Source organism: Plecotus auritus, assembly GCF_963455305.1.
Source record: "Plecotus auritus genome assembly, chromosome: 1".
NCBI classification, from domain to species: Eukaryota; Metazoa; Chordata; class Mammalia; order Chiroptera; family Vespertilionidae; genus Plecotus; species Plecotus auritus.
In genome coordinates this window covers 4,336,962-4,354,136 of record NC_137770.1, presented here as the reverse complement: position 1 = coordinate 4,354,136, position 17,175 = coordinate 4,336,962, and the positions used below count along the sequence as shown (strand labels likewise).

The window sequence follows — 17,175 nt, the reverse complement described above, 5'->3', positions numbered from 1 at the left end:
TATCAGGTCCACGGCAGAGAGGCAGCCTTGCCTGTGACGGGTCTGCCCAACTGGGGTTTGATGCCCTGACCCACTGCGGTCTGGCGTCCATGCCCGTCACACGCTGGACTCCAGGTCCACAGCCACCGCCCAGGCGCTGACCAGGGTCGGGCTGACTGGCGGATGGTGCTGAGGCCCGACTTCCTCTGCGGAGCCCGCCCCGCCCAGGACACCTGGCTCTCCTGCTGCCTTCGCTCCTCGAGGCCCTGCCGCTCCCCCTGCGGTGTCCGGAATGTGGCGGTTCTCCAAGGAGCGCAGCTGCCCTTCTTCTGTCTGTGGGTGTGGACCGCAGTCTTGATTATTTTTCATCCAGTATTATTTCTGACTCAGGTAACTTACAGAAAACACACACCTTTCAAATTTTAGATTCACAGAAGAGTTGAAAAGATGGAGAGAGAATCCCCACCTGCCCTTCACCCAGTTTCCCTCCCGTCACGCCTCACATGCCTGTAGTACGTGTCGCAGTGAACGCAGCCACCGTAACAGCGTGTGGTCGGCTCGTGGGTTAAAGAAGCAGACACTTGTCCTTGTGGGTTCTGAGGCCGCCATCTGAGCCTCAGCCGCAGTTCAGCTGAGACAGGCCGGCTGCAGGTTCTTCCCTGCACGCAGCCCTTTGCCCCGTCCCAGTTCGTCCTTCCTGCCCAGGCCCGTCCTGAGTCTGCCCTGCATTTGAGCGCCCACTTTTATTTCATTTCATTATTTTTTATTTTTTTGATCTCCCATTTCTCATTGCCCACCTGGTACTGGGCCTGTTCACTACATAATCTGACCAGTGTGTCCCACACGTGTGTCTTCAGTCTGAACCCTCGTCCTAAGCAAACAGACATTACCCTGTGTCAGCTCGGGTGGCCACACAAAATACCGCCGACGGGGTAGCTCGGACCACAGACACTTCTCCCGTCCTGGAGGCTGGAGCCCGAGACCGGGCACCCGCAGGACTGGTGTCTGGTGAGGACTCTCTTCCTGACTTGCAGACGGCGACCTGCTCGCTGGGTCCTCACGGGGAGGGGGGGGGCGAGAGAGAACACGCTCTGGTGTCTCCTCTTACTAAGGCATGAGTCCCACCACGAGGCCTCCCGCACACCGAGTCACTCTGCAGCTGGAGGCGGCCCAGCGCTCCAGGCCTGCGGGCACATCGCCGCAGACGCGTGCAGCCACGGGGCGCTTCGCGTTTTCACGTGTGTGGTTTTCAAGTAGGATTTATTTCGAGAGCTTCCCTGCTCTGTGTGAACTTCTCAGAACCCGGACAGATTGTGGGTAATCCTGTGTGTGGCCTTAAAAATGGACCCTCTTTTCTAAGGTTTTTTAAAAAATACATTTTTATTGATTTAAGAGAAGAACGGAGAGGGAGAGAGAGAGACATCAATGATGAGAATCATGGACCGGCTGCCTCCGGCAGGCCCCACACTAGGAGTCGAGCCTGCCACCCGGTCATGTGCCCTGACCAGGAATCGCACGGTGACCTCCTGGTTCCTAGGGCGACGCTCAACCCCTGAGCCCCGCCGGCCGGGCTCCGAGGTTTTTAATTAAAAAGGCGTAGCAGAGGTCGCAGGGCCCTTGTGCGCTAAGGTCGTTTTGGGTTGGTTTCCAGGAGGACAAAGACACCGATTCCACCAAAGAGCCTCTGGACGACCTTTTCCCCAACGACGACGATGACCCCGGTCAAGGAAGTATGTGGGTGGGGTCGGGTGCGCATGCCGCTGGGGGAGGGTCTGTGCTGGGACGTGCCTGGTGACGCGTGGGTGTCCTGGTGGCGCAGCCGCCTCGCAGGAGCACGTGCACGCTCGGGTCGCCGCATTTCCCCGGAGTTTTCTTGTTGGGATGTAGCGGCGTTAGACCAGCCCCTCGGCATGGGCCCAGCACAGCAGTTCCGTGGGGGTCCGGGTTCTTCGGAGTGGGAAAGCAGGGCCGTCTGCCTGGGCCGAGGGCACCTTGTTGTGGGGGGGGTGTGCTTTGGGGGTTGTGTCACCCGTAAGGGTGCTGCTGTTACCAGCCTGCCCAGGGAGTGCCGGACAGGTTTCCGGGGGTGGGGGGGGTGGGGTGGCATGTGCAACCGGGGCCAAGGCTAGAGGGGAGTTTAGTCAGGATGCCTGGGGCCCCTGTGTGCCGCTGACCCGGACCCTCTCTGCAGTCCAGCAGCAGCACAGCAGCGCCGCGGCGGCCGCGCAGCAGGGCGGCTATGAGATCCCAGCGCGCCTGCGCACCCTGCACAACCTGGTCATCCAGTACGCCTCGCAGGGGCGCTACGAGGTGGCCGTGCCCCTGTGCAAGCAGGCCCTGGAGGACCTGGAGAAGACCTCGGGCCACGACCACCCGGACGTGGCCACCATGCTCAACATCCTGGCCTTGGTGTACAGGCTAGTGCTTCCCCCTGCCCTTCTCTTTCTCCGGTGGTTTGGTTCCAATTCAGTTCAACATCCTGGCCTTGGTGTACAGGCTAGTGCTTCCCCCTGCCCTTCTCTCTCCGGTGGTTTGGTTCCAATTCAGTTCAACATCCTGGCCTTGGTGTACAGGCTAGTGCTTCCCTCTGCCCTTCTCTCTCCGGTGGTTTGGTTCCAATTCAACAACCTTTCTTTTTAATTTCAGAGCGGGGGAGAGAGCGAGAGGGATAGAAACATCCATGACGAGAGAGAATTACTGATTGGCTGCCTCTTGCATGCCCCCTACTGGGGATCGAGCCCGCAAACCGGGCATGTGCCCCTGACCCGGAATCGAACCGGAGACCTCTTGATTCCTGGGTCGACGCTCAACCACTGAGCCACACAGGCCGGGCTCAACAAACAGTTTTTGAGACCCCGTATACGGAAGACTTGGGGCTGGTTTCTGTGTGGCCCTCGGATGAACACGTAGCTCCTGTTCGCAAGGGGAATTCCGCTTCTCCCTGCGAAAGGGCCCTGGGACAGAGGCTGCTCTGCGCGTCCGTGGCTCATCTTGCAAATGGAGTAGTGATAGTCCCCGCTCGCTCGCAGCGCCAAGGGAAGGGCTGAGGGGGCGTGGCGCCTGGCCTGCCTGGCAGACAACACCCCCACGTGCTTCCTTTCAGAGACCAGAATAAGTACAAGGATGCCGCCAACCTGCTGAACGACGCCTTGGCCATCCGCGAGAAAACGCTGGGCAAAGACCACCCCGCGGTGAGTGGGCCTCCTCCTTCCCCTCCTTTTCGGTTCTGGGTTTTCCCTGGTGTCTCCACCCGACTCACGTTACTGTTGAACCCACAGGGAAGGTGAGCGGCCTTTCCACTAGATGGCACAGGTAGGCCTCCGCCCAGCGCCGCGGGGACTGGCACCAGTAGGGCCAGGCACGCACGTGTCCCTCCCAATGGAGCACGCACTGTAGTTCTTGATCCTGAATCAAACCGCATGTACTCGTGTAAATTCTCTCCTGCAGAATCGGCGTCCTTATTACAGTCTGCTCACGTGTGCACACAGGCCTGTGGTTGGCTGTGTGGTTCCCAGTGAGATTTATTAGAAATCAAGACCGCTGATGCTGATTGGTGTGATTGTAGCACCTGTGGCGTGCTGTGTGATCTGTTCCGGTGAATCGCTCTCTTGCTTTTGATGGCACTCGCCGTCCCTGACCGCCCTGAGCACGGGGCTTGTGCTCACCCTCTCGCCACCCCCCCGTTGCAGGTGGCAGCAACCCTGAACAACCTCGCGGTGCTTTATGGCAAGAGAGGGAAGTACAAGGAGGCGGAGCCGCTGTGCAAAAGAGCCCTGGAGATCCGAGAGAAGGTGCGGCTCGCGTGGCGCTCTGATGACGTATTTACCGTGTTTTCATTTATTTTGAGTTAACTGTGTTGGGGTGGCCTTGGTCAATAGGTCACGTAGGTTTCAGGGGTGAGTTCGGGGCTTTTAGAAGACTCCGTTTCACCTTTCGACGGAGGACCACTGGGTGGGCACGGACCGTTCACCGAGAGTAACTCGTTCCACAGTGGGCCACCCTCCGTCGGGGTGCAGGGGCGGGCGGGCTGTGTCCCTCGCCGCCTGCGGGGCCGGGAGCGGCTGCTGAGGGAGGGCTTCCTCGGGACCAGACGTTCATTCGACAGCGGGCATGCGCCTGCCCGGAAGAGAATAGCCACCAAATAGGCTCCTGCAGCTTTAAAAAGGGAACGTTCTTTCCAGACCTAAGGGTGGACTCTGCTGTCGATAAGTTAGTGGCCGTCGCCCCGCTGCGGCGTTGATGCTGATGATACTGAAGGGGTAGCGTGTGCCTCCAGCCGGCTCAGCGGACTGTGCTCGGGGTTAGAGACGCAGCGCCAGCTGAGCCGGGGATCGCCGGACGCTTAGCTGGTGTTTCCTGGGGAAGGGGACGAGCCGCTCGTCCTCATGTCCCCGGTGAGACGTCAGCTGCGCCTGTCGGTCCGTCAGCAGCAGGCCCTGCTTTGCGGGACGGGTTGGAACCGGGAGGACACAGGACGGAATGCGGCATCGCAGGCGTTGTCGGCGCCTCGCCAGATCGGCGCACACGTGCTCGCCCTTTCAGTCACGCACTCGGGAGATGCTTGTGGAGGGCGGGGCCTCTGCCTGGTGGGAGTGGGTGACTTATCAGATCAGAAACACAGCCCCTTCCCCAGCGCACAGGCCGCGGGACAGAACTGGGAACGTAGGGTTCTGTTCGCTGGCCTCTAGGTTAGAGCCGGGAGCGTCGAGAGCGGGGCTTCTCCAGGGCCTGGGCATTGGGGACGGCTGCCCACAGACGGGAGTGTTTGAGCTGAGCCTGCAGGAGCTGCGTGCAGAGGCCCAGGAGGGAGGGGAAGGAGTGTGGGACGGGATGGGGAGGCCGCTGGGCACAGACTGAGAGAAGGAATCGAATCGAATCGCTTGCTCCAGTGTGACTCCTCCGCGGGGGCTGCCTTGGGAAGAAGATCTGGCGTTCCTGGGCCTGCGCCTTAGCGGGTGCGAGTTGTGATAAAGGATGAGCTGGGTAAATAAGGGAGCTTCAGGTAGTGATACTTGCAAAGAAAGAAAACGAGGTGATGTGCTTCTGAGCTAACGGGTGGGCCGGGCTGAGATCTCCTTAAATTGGATGGAGGGAGTCCCATCCGCAGGGCCTGGAGAGCGACCTGGGGTGAGCAGCTGGTGGGGGAGGAGTGTCGGCATCTGGGAGTGGGGAGTGGGCGGGGGAGGGGGGGCTGCCGATGGGGGTGGAAACGTGAGGGAAGTGGTTGGGGTGATTGCAGGGGACCTGGGTCTGCACGTGAGGGCGGGCTGGCGGGCTGGCTGGGCGGCATCGGGCGGAAGCCTGGCAGTTCCTTGGAGGTTGGTTGCATAGGAAGGCGTCAGACAGGGCTGGCTGAGTTTGGGCTGTTCCAAACAGCCCCCCCATCGCAGTCATAGTAGCATTGGCTTTAGAAAAGCCAGTTTCCTCCTCAAAATTCGCATGACGTTCCTACCACGTAGGATCTGTGCTGTAAGAAAGAAGGAAGCTAAAGCATGTAAAGGAAACCAGCCTCTCCCCGCCCCCCAGAAGAAGAGCCCCCCACGTTCTGGCTGAGTTACTTATATCACAGGGCCCGGGAGCCGCTCAGCAGCGCAGCCTGGACGGGAGGCCTCCGTGTGGACACTCGGGAGCAGACGGGCTGGTGGCGAGCAGGGCGGGGTGCTGACACCATGTTTTGTTCCCAGGTTTTGGGGAAGGACCACCCGGACGTGGCCAAGCAGTTGAACAACTTGGCCTTGCTGTGCCAGAACCAGGGCAAGTACGAGGAGGTGGAGTATTACTACCAGAGGGCCCTCGAGATCTACCAGACCAAGCTGGGGCCCGACGACCCCAACGTGGCCAAGACCAAGAATAACCTGGTAGGTGGGCGGGCCGCGCAGCGCAGCGGGACGCTTCCTGGGGCCGGGACGCTTCACGGCGGAGCTGTCCCGAGGAGCGCGTGCCCATTCGCGTGGGAGGACGCTGAGCGCCTCATCTTCTCTCAAGGCCTCCTGCTACCTGAAGCAAGGGAAGTTCAAGCAAGCAGAGACCCTGTACAAAGAGATCCTCACGCGGGCGCATGAGCGGGAGTTTGGTTCTGTGGACGGTAAGGATGCCCTCGTTGCTAAGCGGGTGCTGCTGCAGGCTGCCTGGCAGTCCTGATGCCAGCCTTCAGGTGGTAACACCCACGTCGGCACAGCAGTTTCAAGATGCAGCTGACTTGAGTGTTAGAAATGGTTTTCCAGACAGCGCTCAGCGGAGGGGTGGCACAGCTGTGCATCTCCCAGTGACACGGTGGACGCACGCCGGCTCACCCGGCATCTCTCAACTCGGTGAGGTGATGGCCACCTGCCTCAGCTTTTCACGCTGTCCTCCCCAGAGTCCACGCCTGTTGCAGGCACGGCCTAGATGCACCAACTCTAGAAAACCTCCCTGGAGTCATTCATGCTTTCTAGAATGTTCTCTCGGTGCTGGCGGGGACCTGCCAAAGTGCACATTCTCCACTGGCCAGGCCTGCCGGGCTTCCTGACTCCCGGAGCCCAGGCCTGGCTCCGCCACACCCTCAGCATCGTGGGCGCTCGGGGCCGTTCTGGAGGGAACGCTGTCAGGGTCCCAGTGGCTCAGGAAACCACAGGGGACACGAGGCACCTGCTCCCCTTCGCCAGGCGCGCGTTGGCGTTCGGAGGGAGGGCGATGCTGCTTGTTGTTAGACGTGTTTGCTGCGAGGTTGCGCAGATTTTAAAGCTCCCGAGTGCTGTGTGCCGATTCCAGCGTTGGAAGGTTCATGACGGCCCTCGCTGGTGTGGCTCAGTGGATAGAGCGTCGGCCTGCAGACTGAAGGGTCCCGGGTTCAATCCCGGTCGGGGCACAGGCGTGGGTTGTGGGCTCGATCCCCAGTGGGGGGCGTGCAGGAGGCCGCTGATCCATGATTCTCTCTCATCACTGATGTGTCTCCCCCTCTCCCTCTCCCTTCCTCTCTGACATCAATAAAAACTTATAAAAAAAGAAAAGTTTCATGACGGGAACCCTCACGGGTGTCGGGTTTGCTGACGCCTCCCAGGTCTGGTACGTTTCCTCCCGCACCTTCTGTCCCCCGCGCCGCATGAGCCGGCCACCTCCTGCGAGCTCGTGGTCCTGCCCTCCAGTGTCCTCCGTGGGCACGGCACCTGTCCACACGGGAGAGGTCCCCCTAAGGAGGAACGTAGAACGACCGGAGCCTTGCAGCCCCTGGAGCGTGACCACTTCCCCCGGGCTGTCCTGCTCCAGCTTACAGAGTGTCGTTTCCTCCCGCAGACGAGAACAAGCCCATCTGGATGCACGCGGAGGAGAGGGAGGAGTGCAAAGTGAGTTCCGTCCCAGGGCTCCCGCGGGCTCGGGGCTGCCGGGGGTCGCTCACCACCTCCTCTCGTCCTGTAGGGGAAGCAGAAGGACGGGCCGTCGTTTGGAGAGTATGGCGGCTGGTACAAGGCCTGCAAGGTGGACAGGTGTGTGTGTTTCCCTGCAAACAAGCTGCCGACGGGGCTGCGGGGCCTGAAAGAGCGGCTGGCAGGGGCCACGGGGTGGGCAGCGCTCTCACGGGTGTGGTTTCCTCAGGCTCCATAAAACACCGTAACCTGGGGACGAGGTGATGGGCGTATAAAAAGCCCCGCCGTCCGCTAAAACACGGCTGCTGTGCGTTCACGCTGCTGTGTCCAAGGCGGACGACCATGTGGCCGAGGGAGAGGGCCGCGTGGAGACACGGGAAGGCGGCCGTAGAGCAAAGGCCAGCAGCCCTGCAGGAGCCAGCACTTCACAGACACCTGTAGGGACGTCTCGGAGACCCTGAGCCGTAGCCCCCTCTCCTCGCTGCCCTTGGCCGCCGTGTCTGCCGAGGGCAGTGTGAGCACCCAGCCGGTGCCCGTGCCTCCCACACCAGGCTTGCCGGTCTGCTTCCTCCCGGCCGGAACCCCTCCTGCTCTCTCCTGTCTGTTCGCTAACTCCTCCTCTAAGGCGCCGTTTCCCATCATTAGTTCAGGAAGCCTCTGACCCCCAGCCTGGGGCCCCGTGGCGTGCAGGTGTGCTGGAGTGGGCCTCCGACATGGGCACAGCTGCTTTGTTCCGTGCCCACGTGCCTGTCCCCTGGAAGAGCGTCTGACGGGTGACGGGCTGTCTGCACCAAATGAGCGGCCCGTGGCTGGGGCCTGGAAGGCTGCTGGCGCAGTGCCGAGCACACGTCCCTGCCGGCTGTCCTCGGTCACACGTCAGCGGTCATCCGGGGGCGGGGGGCGGTGAGGTGTGGCTCCTTCTGTCTCCCTCTGCGCCCTCTCACTGCCTGACACAGGCTCGCTGCCGGGAAGCGTGGTGGTCCCCACACAGCCCGCGCAGACTCTGGCGGTGGCCGAGGTCTGAGCTGGGAGGCGGGAGCTGGAGGTAGAAGAGCTGCTTGTCCCCTTACATGGGGAAAAGGGCCATGGAGCCTAAAAGCTCTCTCTCACCAAACACGAGTCCTCAGATCCCGCGCTGCCGGTTGCGGCTGCTCTGAAGCGTGTTAACAGTCTGCCACCATCTGCTCTCTCCTAGCCCGACCGTCACCACGACGTTAAAGAACCTCGGGGCGCTCTACAGGCGCCAGGGCAAGTTCGAAGCTGCAGAGACCCTGGAGGAAGCCGCCATGCGGTCACGCAAGCAGGTTGGTCAGACCCGTTTTCTTTCTAACGCGCGACTTCCTGAAACCTTGACTTAGAGATAGGAAGTCCTTACTGTTCCAGTTTGTACCAGCGAGGCGGTGCTGTTCACGTACTGTGCGTCTGACCCAGAAACACAAGCAGCAGAGCCTCGGTCGATGCAGTCTCCAGAGTTAGAAACGGGCGCCCAGAGCGGGGACAGCGTGTGCACACGTGTCTGGGGGTCTAGTGTCCAGGCGTGTGAAGACAGAAGGCCACGGGCACGGGGCGTGGAGCACCTGCTGGGCCCCAGCCTCAAGGGAGGTGTAGGGGCCCCCGTGCATGTGAGAGGGGCACAGCTGTGGGCGGTCGGGGACGGAGTTTAAAGCCACACGCACTACCTCTTCACACCCACGGGAGGGCCGCGGTGAGAGCCAGATGGGAAGATGGTAACCGGCACCGCGCGCTGCTGGGCTGTGACCGGGGCCGCCACACAGAAACCACCCCGTGAGCCAGAACCTCTCCCCGGCGCACACGCAGCTGACGGCAGGCCCGCGGCCCAGGTGCCGCAGGTTCTCGTCGATAGGTCCGCTCTGGAGAGGCGCTGTGGGCGCGGAGCAGCGGGGCCTCCGGGGAGGACGCGCTGGCAGCCGCTGACCCGCCGTAGCCGTGCCCATGTGCTTTCTGCCCACAGACACCTACTTGGGTGGGTTGCTGATGGGTTAGCGCCAGTTCAGGGCCGCAGCACTAGCTCAGGCCCGAGGGGGGTCCCCTGCACAGGCGTCGCCCCATCTGTGTGAGGCGCCTCCAGCCTCGTGCGCTCAGGGACTGGGCGCGCAGCCCGGGCTGGGCTGTTCAGGCAGCGAGCGCGCCGACAAGTGGACAAAATGCGGGGGACGTGGACTAAAGAACAGACAGAGCAGGACGCTGTCCACAGCGCAAAGCAGTGTCACCGGCGCCCTGCGGGCCGTGCGCTCCGGGGGCAGGTGACTGCGAGAGCACTGGGGGTGGGTTTGGGTTACCCTGAGTGCTGGCGAGTGGGTGAGCGCACAGGGGCAGCATCTAGTGCCGCTGGACTGTCCCCGTTGTCCAGGCCTGGAGACACCATGGCCGCAGGGCTGTATGCACGAGGGTGCTTGGCAATAAAGAGGTAGGGGCGACAGGCGCTTCCCTCCACCGATGAGAGTAGTGATGCCCCAACACCTCGCACTGGAAGACCAGGGCAAGGCCTTCCTGCCTCGAGGACCCATTTCCTGGGTGAGGAGCACGTGGTCGGGCCGGGCCTCCCGAGGAGGAGGGCCGTCGGCACAGGTGAGCGCTCCACGAGCCGCTGGGTGAACCCCTGCGGACCCAGAGGCATGTTGCCCGTGGCCGTCGGGCCCTGACTTGCACAGGAAGCGCTGTTGCGTGTTAACCCGTCACAGGCTATTACAAACGCGTGTGAAGTGTCTGAGGGCGCAGGCGTGCCTGCTGCTCAGCGCTGCTTAGACCGAGTCTGCTCTGGACGTGCCCTGTCGTCAGTGGCTGGTCTTCCGTGTCACACCGAGAACACGTAACCCACGCGTCTCCGGCAGGTGCTTGCCTGGGCGGCGGGAGCGCCAGCGAGTTGGCGGGGACGCGTTAGACACAGCATTCCCGTCTCCCACGAAACTTTCCACAGGAGCATTGGGGGCTCACAGCCGGGACCCGCCCGGCCTGGCACCGGCACCGCCTGGTCCTGGGCGTGCCTCGCCGCCCACCATCGGGCCTTTGTGGAGCCTTCCCAGGCAGCACGCACCGGGGCCCTTCCTGCTGGCACCCCGCGCGCCCCTCCTGGCTCAGCCTGTGACTCGATGGGAGGTGCACGGGCCCAGGGAAGGCACCCGCAGGCACGTCCCCCGGACACGGTGCTCACTCCTGTGGCTGGGCCTGCGTTCTGGTGACATTTATGTTTGGAAAACCCCAATCGGCGTCCGCGCTAACAGGTGACCCCTCCCGCCTGACTCGCAGGGTCTTGACACTGTTCACAAACAGAGAGTGGCCGAGGTGCTGGGAGACCCCGAGGGCTCGGAGAAGCGCCGGAGCCGCGAGAGCCTGACCGTGGACACGGTCAAGTACGAGAGCGGCCCTGACGGAGGGGAGGAAGTGAGTATGGGCGTAGAGTGGAGCGGGGTAAGTACCGCGCGCGGCCCCCGCCCCGCAGCCCCTCTCTGTAGCCTGCTCTCCTCCACTCCGGCTGCAGCTCCGCTTCTGTAAGTCCTGTCTCCTGCTAACCCTGAGCCTGGGCCTCCGGTGGCCATCGTCTCCCTTCTAGCACCCAATGCTGATTGAGTGTCCTGGGGGTTTAGAGCACAACCCGTCATCGGGTTTACTTTAATCACAGGGAGTGTGCAGGTGACTAACTCGCTTGTTAACTTCCCTCTTCACTCGCTAACTCCAGCGCCCCCCATTTCAGGGCCCGGCCGCCCTCGGCCTGCTTGGAATTACCCTAAAGGCCTTGGAGGGGCTGATGTTCCCGGCAGAACCGCCCAGGGAAGGAGCAGGGCAGGGGCAGGAAGGTTCGGGGCCGCGCTTGGTGTCCTCCATGGTCCTGAGCGCCAGTCCCACAGGGGTTGGTCCATCGCCCTCACGATTCCCTGCCATGGGTTTTCGGGTCCAGAACCCGGGCCTGTGTGTGACACACGTCAGCTCCTGTGGCTCTGCCTGCGGCCTCCCTCGTGGTGGCCCGTCGGGCTGGTGCAGGGAGCCGTCGGGGAGGAGTGCAGAGCTGGCAGCTGGGGGTTCGCTGTACGGGGCGGGGCGGCTGCCGGTGCGCTTCGCCGCCCAGGTGCGCTTTGATTTGTGAAGCCGCAGCCGTGCGCCCTCAGCTGCCAGCGCAGGTGGTTGCCGAGTAGCCTTGGCTTTCTCGTCCGTTCAGGCCTGTCTCAGCCTTGGGGTCCCGTAGCTGCAGCACCGGTAGAGGTGAGCCTTGGACGTCTCGGACAGACTGTCATTGGCCCAAGTTACAGGGAGGACCTCGGGGCCTCTGTGGCAGCTTCCCGGCTTTGTTTTCTGTGCCAGGACAACCAATCAGCATCTGCTGTGATCACTCCCGCCCTTGGGCGCAGTCCCTGCTCGCCCTCAGGCCTGCTGTGTGTACGCCTCTCCGCCTCTCCGCTCTCCTCTGCATGCGTCTGAGGGCGGGCCCTTGCTGGTCGGCCGCCGCCCCTGTGCAGGGGCTGATGCTCTTGACGTTGGGCAGGAGCGTCTCCTGAGACAGTATTTCTAGGTCCGCCTGTCGGAAATCGTGATGACACAGCTATTGCTGACGTCTTCAAGGCCGAGCCTTGGGGGAGGGCTGCCTTCACCCGTGCATGCCCCCTTGTTCCACGTTTCCCTCCTACTCCACATGCACTGTCCCTCGGGGTGCTCACACACGGGGCTCGGACACCGTCGTGGTGGACTTGGAGGCCCTGGTGCTCTGCATCTCTGACAGCCCGTCGCGGGCACGTGCAGGGAGGCTGGGCCGGACCGGAGGAGCCTGGGTCTCAGCGCACCGGGCAGTGGTGCCCGAACTCGCTGAGCCGCAGGAGCCTTTCCCCGAGTGGAGTGTAGGCAGAGCAGCAGAGGGGCCGTGACCGCCCCGGTGAACGAGGTGGCTGGGGCGGCTGGGCTCACCGCTGGTCACCGAGGCCACCACTTAGACTCGGCCTGTCGCCTCACGGGACGGCCTCGGCTCCCAGGCTGGCTTCCTCGAAGCTCTAAGGTTCCAAGGAGGGAATGCTGCGTGCTCCCAAAATTTGACAAGTTTATTTCTTTATTTTTTAAAATATATTTTTATTGACCTTTTTACAGAGAGGAAGAGAGGGATAGAGAGTTAAAAACATCCATCAGCTGCCTCTAGCACCACCCCCTACTGGGGATGGAGCCTGACACCAAGGTACATGCCCTTGACCGGAATCGAACCTGGGACCCTTCAGTTCTCAGCCGGAGGCTCTACACAGTTAGCAAGCATGTGGCCTGCTGGCCGCGAGTTTGACATGCGTGGGTGAGAGCGACATGTTATTTTTAGAGCATCTTCTATTTGAGGAGAGGCAGTGAGGCAGCAGCACACGCGGCCGTTTGGGATCCGCTGTGTTGCGGTGGAATTGCACGCAACCGAAGGAGCCCTCCTGAGGGTCACGTGTGATGCGATGGTGACCTGCAGCCACACTCGGTCCTCCTCCAGGGAGAATGGCTGCGGGCGGGGCCGGCCACTGTGAAAGCCACCGCGCTCATCGTGTGCCCCGGGACTGCCTGGGGCTGTGCCATCACGGGGAAGTGCCGACAGGAACCGGGGGCCCAGGAGACATTACTGTCACCGGCCGCCAGCCCGCTGTGGCTCCTACGGGCCTGACCTGTCCTCTGCCTCACTCAGTCGTCCTGCGGGCTGTTACCCAGTCCTGGTGAGGAAGTGCCGTTGAGGTCTTCCTTTCCACCGGGTCCCATGGGGCTGCAGCTTTCCAGAAGATTGCCAGCGCTCTCTACAGCCGCCCCACAGGGCAGAGCGAGTGCTGCGGGAGGTGCGGCTCTGTCGGCAGTCAGTGCCATCGGCAGTCAGTGCCATCGGCAGGCAGGGTGCCCTCAGCTCCAGAAACAGCCTTAGAACAGGGCAGCGGGTCAGGGCAGGTCCCGCCTGGGGGTACTGGGCCTCCGGGCCAGCGGAGCTGGGCACACGTGATAGAGACGAGAGCAGGAAGGACTGGCCCCAGCCAGGACCCCAGGTGAGGGTTGGGCAGGGCCTTGGCCCCTAGGTGACCTGCTCTCCCCAGCAGGCCTGGAGCCATCCTGGTCGGGTCTGCTGCTCCTGTCCTCTGCAAGTGCCGGGCTGAATGGGGCACCTCTGAGGGTGTCCTCCTTGATGGTCCTGCTAAGCACGCAGAGGAGACCCGGCTGTGGCTGCAAAGGAACCTTTAGGGTGAAATTGGACTCCCTTTGCCCCCTTTCATGTGGCTTCGTGTTGGCTGATAGGCACACGTGTGTGTCCGGGCCACTGGAAGCCCCCAGGCTTGGTGGCCGAGGTCCCACGTCAGCCTTCCCTCCGCGCTGTCCCTGCTGTTGGCGGGGCCAGTTCTCGGCTGGTCCTTCAGGAGTAGCCCCCATTCTTTCCACACTGCTGCCCGCGCGGTATTACTGAAAGCTCAGTACGCTACCCTCTCACCCAGGGTCACTGGGGAATTGGGTTCACTGTTAACTAGAAGTAGATTAGCCCCGGTGGGTAGCTCAGTTGGTTAGAGCATTGTCCGATACGCCCAGGTTGCAGGTTTGATTCCCAGGCAGGGAACATATACAAAAAGCAACCAAGGAATTCATAAATAAGTGGAGCAACAGATTGATGTTTCTCTCTCTCTCTGTCTTCCTTCCTCTCTCTAAAATCAACCAATCAGTATGTTTAAAAAAAAGGGATTAGTATTTATTTTAAAACTAGAGGCCTGGTGCATGAAATTCGTGCCCTCGGGGGTTTGGGGGAGAGGGGGGGTTCCCTCAGCTCGGCCTGTGCCCTCTCGCAGTCCGGGAGCCCTCAGGGGATGTCCAGCTGATGGCTTAGGCCCGCTCCTGCCACTGCCGCTGCACTGCCAGCCGTGAGCCCGGCTACTGGCTGAGTGGGCTCCCCCTGTGGGAGCGCACTGACCACCAGGGGCAGCTCCTGCATTGAGCACCTGCCCCCTGGTGGTCAGTGCGCGTCATAGCGACTGGTCGTTCTGCCATTCGGTCGCTTTGCATATTAGCCTTGTATTATATAGGATTTGTGTTAGGAAACAAGTAGAATATGTTTTTAAAAGTTGACAAACACTAAGTCACCTGAAACCCTGACGGTCATCCCTGCTGTGCTGGCCAGTGGGTGGAGCTCCCCCATGAGCGCTCCCACTGGAGGGGCTGGGCCTGCCACGGGGCAGGGGCTGTTCCAGCGGCAGGTGCAGGGACCCGCCAGCCCCAGCCCTTTTTAAAAATGAGTCTTTATTGTTGAAAGTATTACAGATGCCCCTTTCTCCCCCCATTGCCCCCTCCCCCACCACCTCCCCTCCCCCACCCTTCCCGCACCATTGTCTGCCCGTGAGCCGTGTGTGTATGCCTATATGTTCATGGGCGATCTCTTCACATATGTCTGTCTGGTGCATGCTCCCGAGGTCCATTTGAATAGGAACCGTCCTCCCAGCTGCTTCTCGGGGGGTAAGGGGGTGAGCGCACGTGGTGGGCAGACCACGGCCCCAGCCCCAGGGCACCATGCTGCCCCAGCCCAGTGCAGCCTGCGGCCAGGACGGAGAGGAGGGAAGGGCCGGGGAGGGGAGGGTGAGAGTCCAGGGAAGTCTCCCCTCTGCTGGGTGTCTAGCACTGAGCTTTGATGTGAACGGGGATGTGCTCTTTAATGGAGTTACGTTACATTTTAACACCCTTTTTATGAAGAGAAGCAAGAACTCATGTTTTCTTGTCCTCCCAGTGCTCTCGGGGAGTTGGTAACAAGTGTTATTTTTCCATTTAAAGATGAGAAAAATGAAGCTCGGGCTGGTTAAATGACTTGCTCAGCGTCCCATGGTGAGTCAGAACGGCTGGGGCTCGGGCCCTACGGCTGGGGCTTCGGTGCCAGACGGCCGGGTCTCCTCTGCAGGCCCAGGATGGCTGCTGCCCACGGGCATCGGTGCTAGAACGCGCTTCACCGGGGTGGTCAGTGCATGTTCAGAGTGTGCCGCAGACGTCACGTCCCTGCGAGGCTCGTGTTCTCAGGAGAAGGCCCTCCTGACTCGCAGAGAACGCACAGCTCAGGTAGCGGGGTTTCAGGCAGTTAGAGCCGCCCCCGGCGGCCTCCCTTGGCCTCTCAGTGTTGCCCCACGGAGCCTCCTTCCTGACCGGTCGGTGGCGCCTTTTATTTTTATAGCAAGTGTCAGGGAGGGCCTGGCCGGGCGCACCCCGGCCCTGGGAGCATGCACGGCGGCAGGCCAGCCCTGCTCACACGGCCACGGCCGCCGCAGTGGTGCGAGGCCCCCGGTGCCCGCTCTGTGACCTAGAAATACTGTGAGCCGGCGGCCGGCCGCGCGGGCAGTGGCCTCCCTCACGGTTTCACCTGGCTCTCTCTCGTTTCTGTCTGACAGGCCTAGCTGCCTTGTGACTCTGTCTCCTGCATGACGGGCGGCACCTCCAGCTCCCCCGCGGCTGTTAGCGACCCTAGGATTCTTGTCCGAGCTCCACCCTGTGACGGGCCTTCCTCTCGGTGCTGCTGTCCTTTGGGGTCCCCTATCTGTATACGCGTAGCTTTGCCGGATATGTACTTAGTAATACAACCTGTATGAATAAAAACCACGTGCTGTGTAACACATGAGCTTAAAACTTAAGAGCTGTTAGCTGTCCATTGATGGAAGGTAGTCAGAGGTGTCCGCAGGCGTCACTGCCGTGGCGCGACGGTGGCCGCGGCCGCTGACTCGCTCGGCGGTGAGTAGGGCACGTGCTCCCAGGTCCTCCGACGGCGCCCGGCGCCCTGGCTCCCGCTCCAGTAGCATCGCTGTGTAGTCTGTGGAAATGGGGCAGCTCTGCTTCTCTCTACTAATCTGTGTTGGTGACTGTGTGCCTGTCTTCTAACTTCTAATAAACTCACTCCAACGGCGTCTCCGTGTCTCTGCTCAGTGTGCCCCCTCCCCGCGACGCGTCTCGCGTGCGGCCTCTGGCCCTCCCGCTGCGGTTCACCGGGAATAAAGCCTGTGCCCCCGCTCTCCCGCTCTGCGTGGCCCCCACACTCCCGGCGGGCCTGGGCAGTGTCTGCGTGGACGGGACGACAGCGGGCCTTCCTGCTCCCACGTGTGTCCTAGGGTCCAGCTATTCCTATGGGAGGAGCGTTCCATTGAATTCCCAACCACGTTTATAATCACCGTTGAATAAAACGGTTAAAATGTGCTGAGGAAACAGTACTGCCAAGTGTCACATTTTGACAACACGCTAAAAGGAGGGTGTCTCAGGCCTGGTGTCCAGCCTGCGTGTTAACTGGGGTTGGGTGTTGGTGGGTGGTCCCCCGATCTTCCCCGACACTCTGTTACCTCTTGTTTCTAAGCAGCCACATAGTTGCCTTCCTGCGGGAAGGTTCTTTTTGTTGGAGCTTCTTCTTGTTCAGTTCTCACGGTCATTAGATTCGCTTTCATCACATTTAGAACGGGGCGTTTCTGTGTAAAGTCGGCTTACACGCCTGGCAAGTGGTGACATCTGTGGGATGGGAGGGACGCCCTCCCAGTGACAGGTCGTGGCCTCTGGCTCTTGTCACGTGGCTTGGCCCAGGTGGGGCGGGGCGGGGACGGGGACGGGGACCCCGGCTCACCTGTGCTCCCGTCTCTTTCAGGACGGCACTGGATCGCTGAGGCGCAGCGGCTCCTTTAGCAAGCTGCGCGCCTCCATTAGACGCAGCAGCGAGAAGCTGGTTAGGAAGCTGAAGGGAGGAGGTGCCCGAGACAGTGAGCCGAGGAACCCCGGGTAACTATCCGCTGCCGCCGTGTCCCTCCTGTTCAGCGCCGTTCTGCTCCCGCACCGGCCGCGGGCCCTTGCCTTGGACGGCAGGTGCAGGAGCCCGGCCCTCCCAGCGAGGCGGCGAGTCTGCGTG

The 17,175-nt window shown here is 61.8% G+C and overlaps 1 protein-coding gene across 19 annotated transcripts in view; it reads left to right on the top strand.

The window, feature by feature from the left end:
- KLC1 (kinesin light chain 1) overlaps positions 1 to 17,175 on the top strand; it is a 47,145-nt gene that overhangs the window by 17,434 nt on the left and 12,536 nt on the right. For 4 of the 19 annotated variants that reach the window (XM_080668929.1, XM_080668925.1, XM_080668931.1 and 1 more), the window contains exons 4-14: positions 1,631 to 1,709; positions 2,171 to 2,396; positions 3,083 to 3,170; positions 3,669 to 3,770; positions 5,664 to 5,837; positions 5,965 to 6,064; positions 7,252 to 7,301; positions 7,375 to 7,442; positions 8,518 to 8,626; positions 10,590 to 10,751; positions 16,918 to 17,048. In XM_080668929.1, coding sequence (XP_080525055.1) covers positions 1,631 to 1,709; positions 2,171 to 2,396; positions 3,083 to 3,170; positions 3,669 to 3,770; positions 5,664 to 5,837; positions 5,965 to 6,064; positions 7,252 to 7,301; positions 7,375 to 7,442; positions 8,518 to 8,626; positions 10,590 to 10,751; positions 16,918 to 17,048 — 1,289 coding nt within the window. Of the gene's footprint in view, positions 1 to 1,630; positions 1,710 to 2,170; positions 2,397 to 3,082; positions 3,171 to 3,668; positions 3,771 to 5,663; positions 5,838 to 5,964; positions 6,065 to 7,251; positions 7,302 to 7,374; positions 7,443 to 8,517; positions 8,627 to 10,589; positions 10,752 to 15,080; positions 15,132 to 15,685; positions 16,196 to 16,917; positions 17,049 to 17,175 lie in introns of those variants that run through there. The other 15 variants (XM_080668932.1, XM_080668928.1, XM_080668926.1 and 12 more) reach the window with 12 other exon arrangements.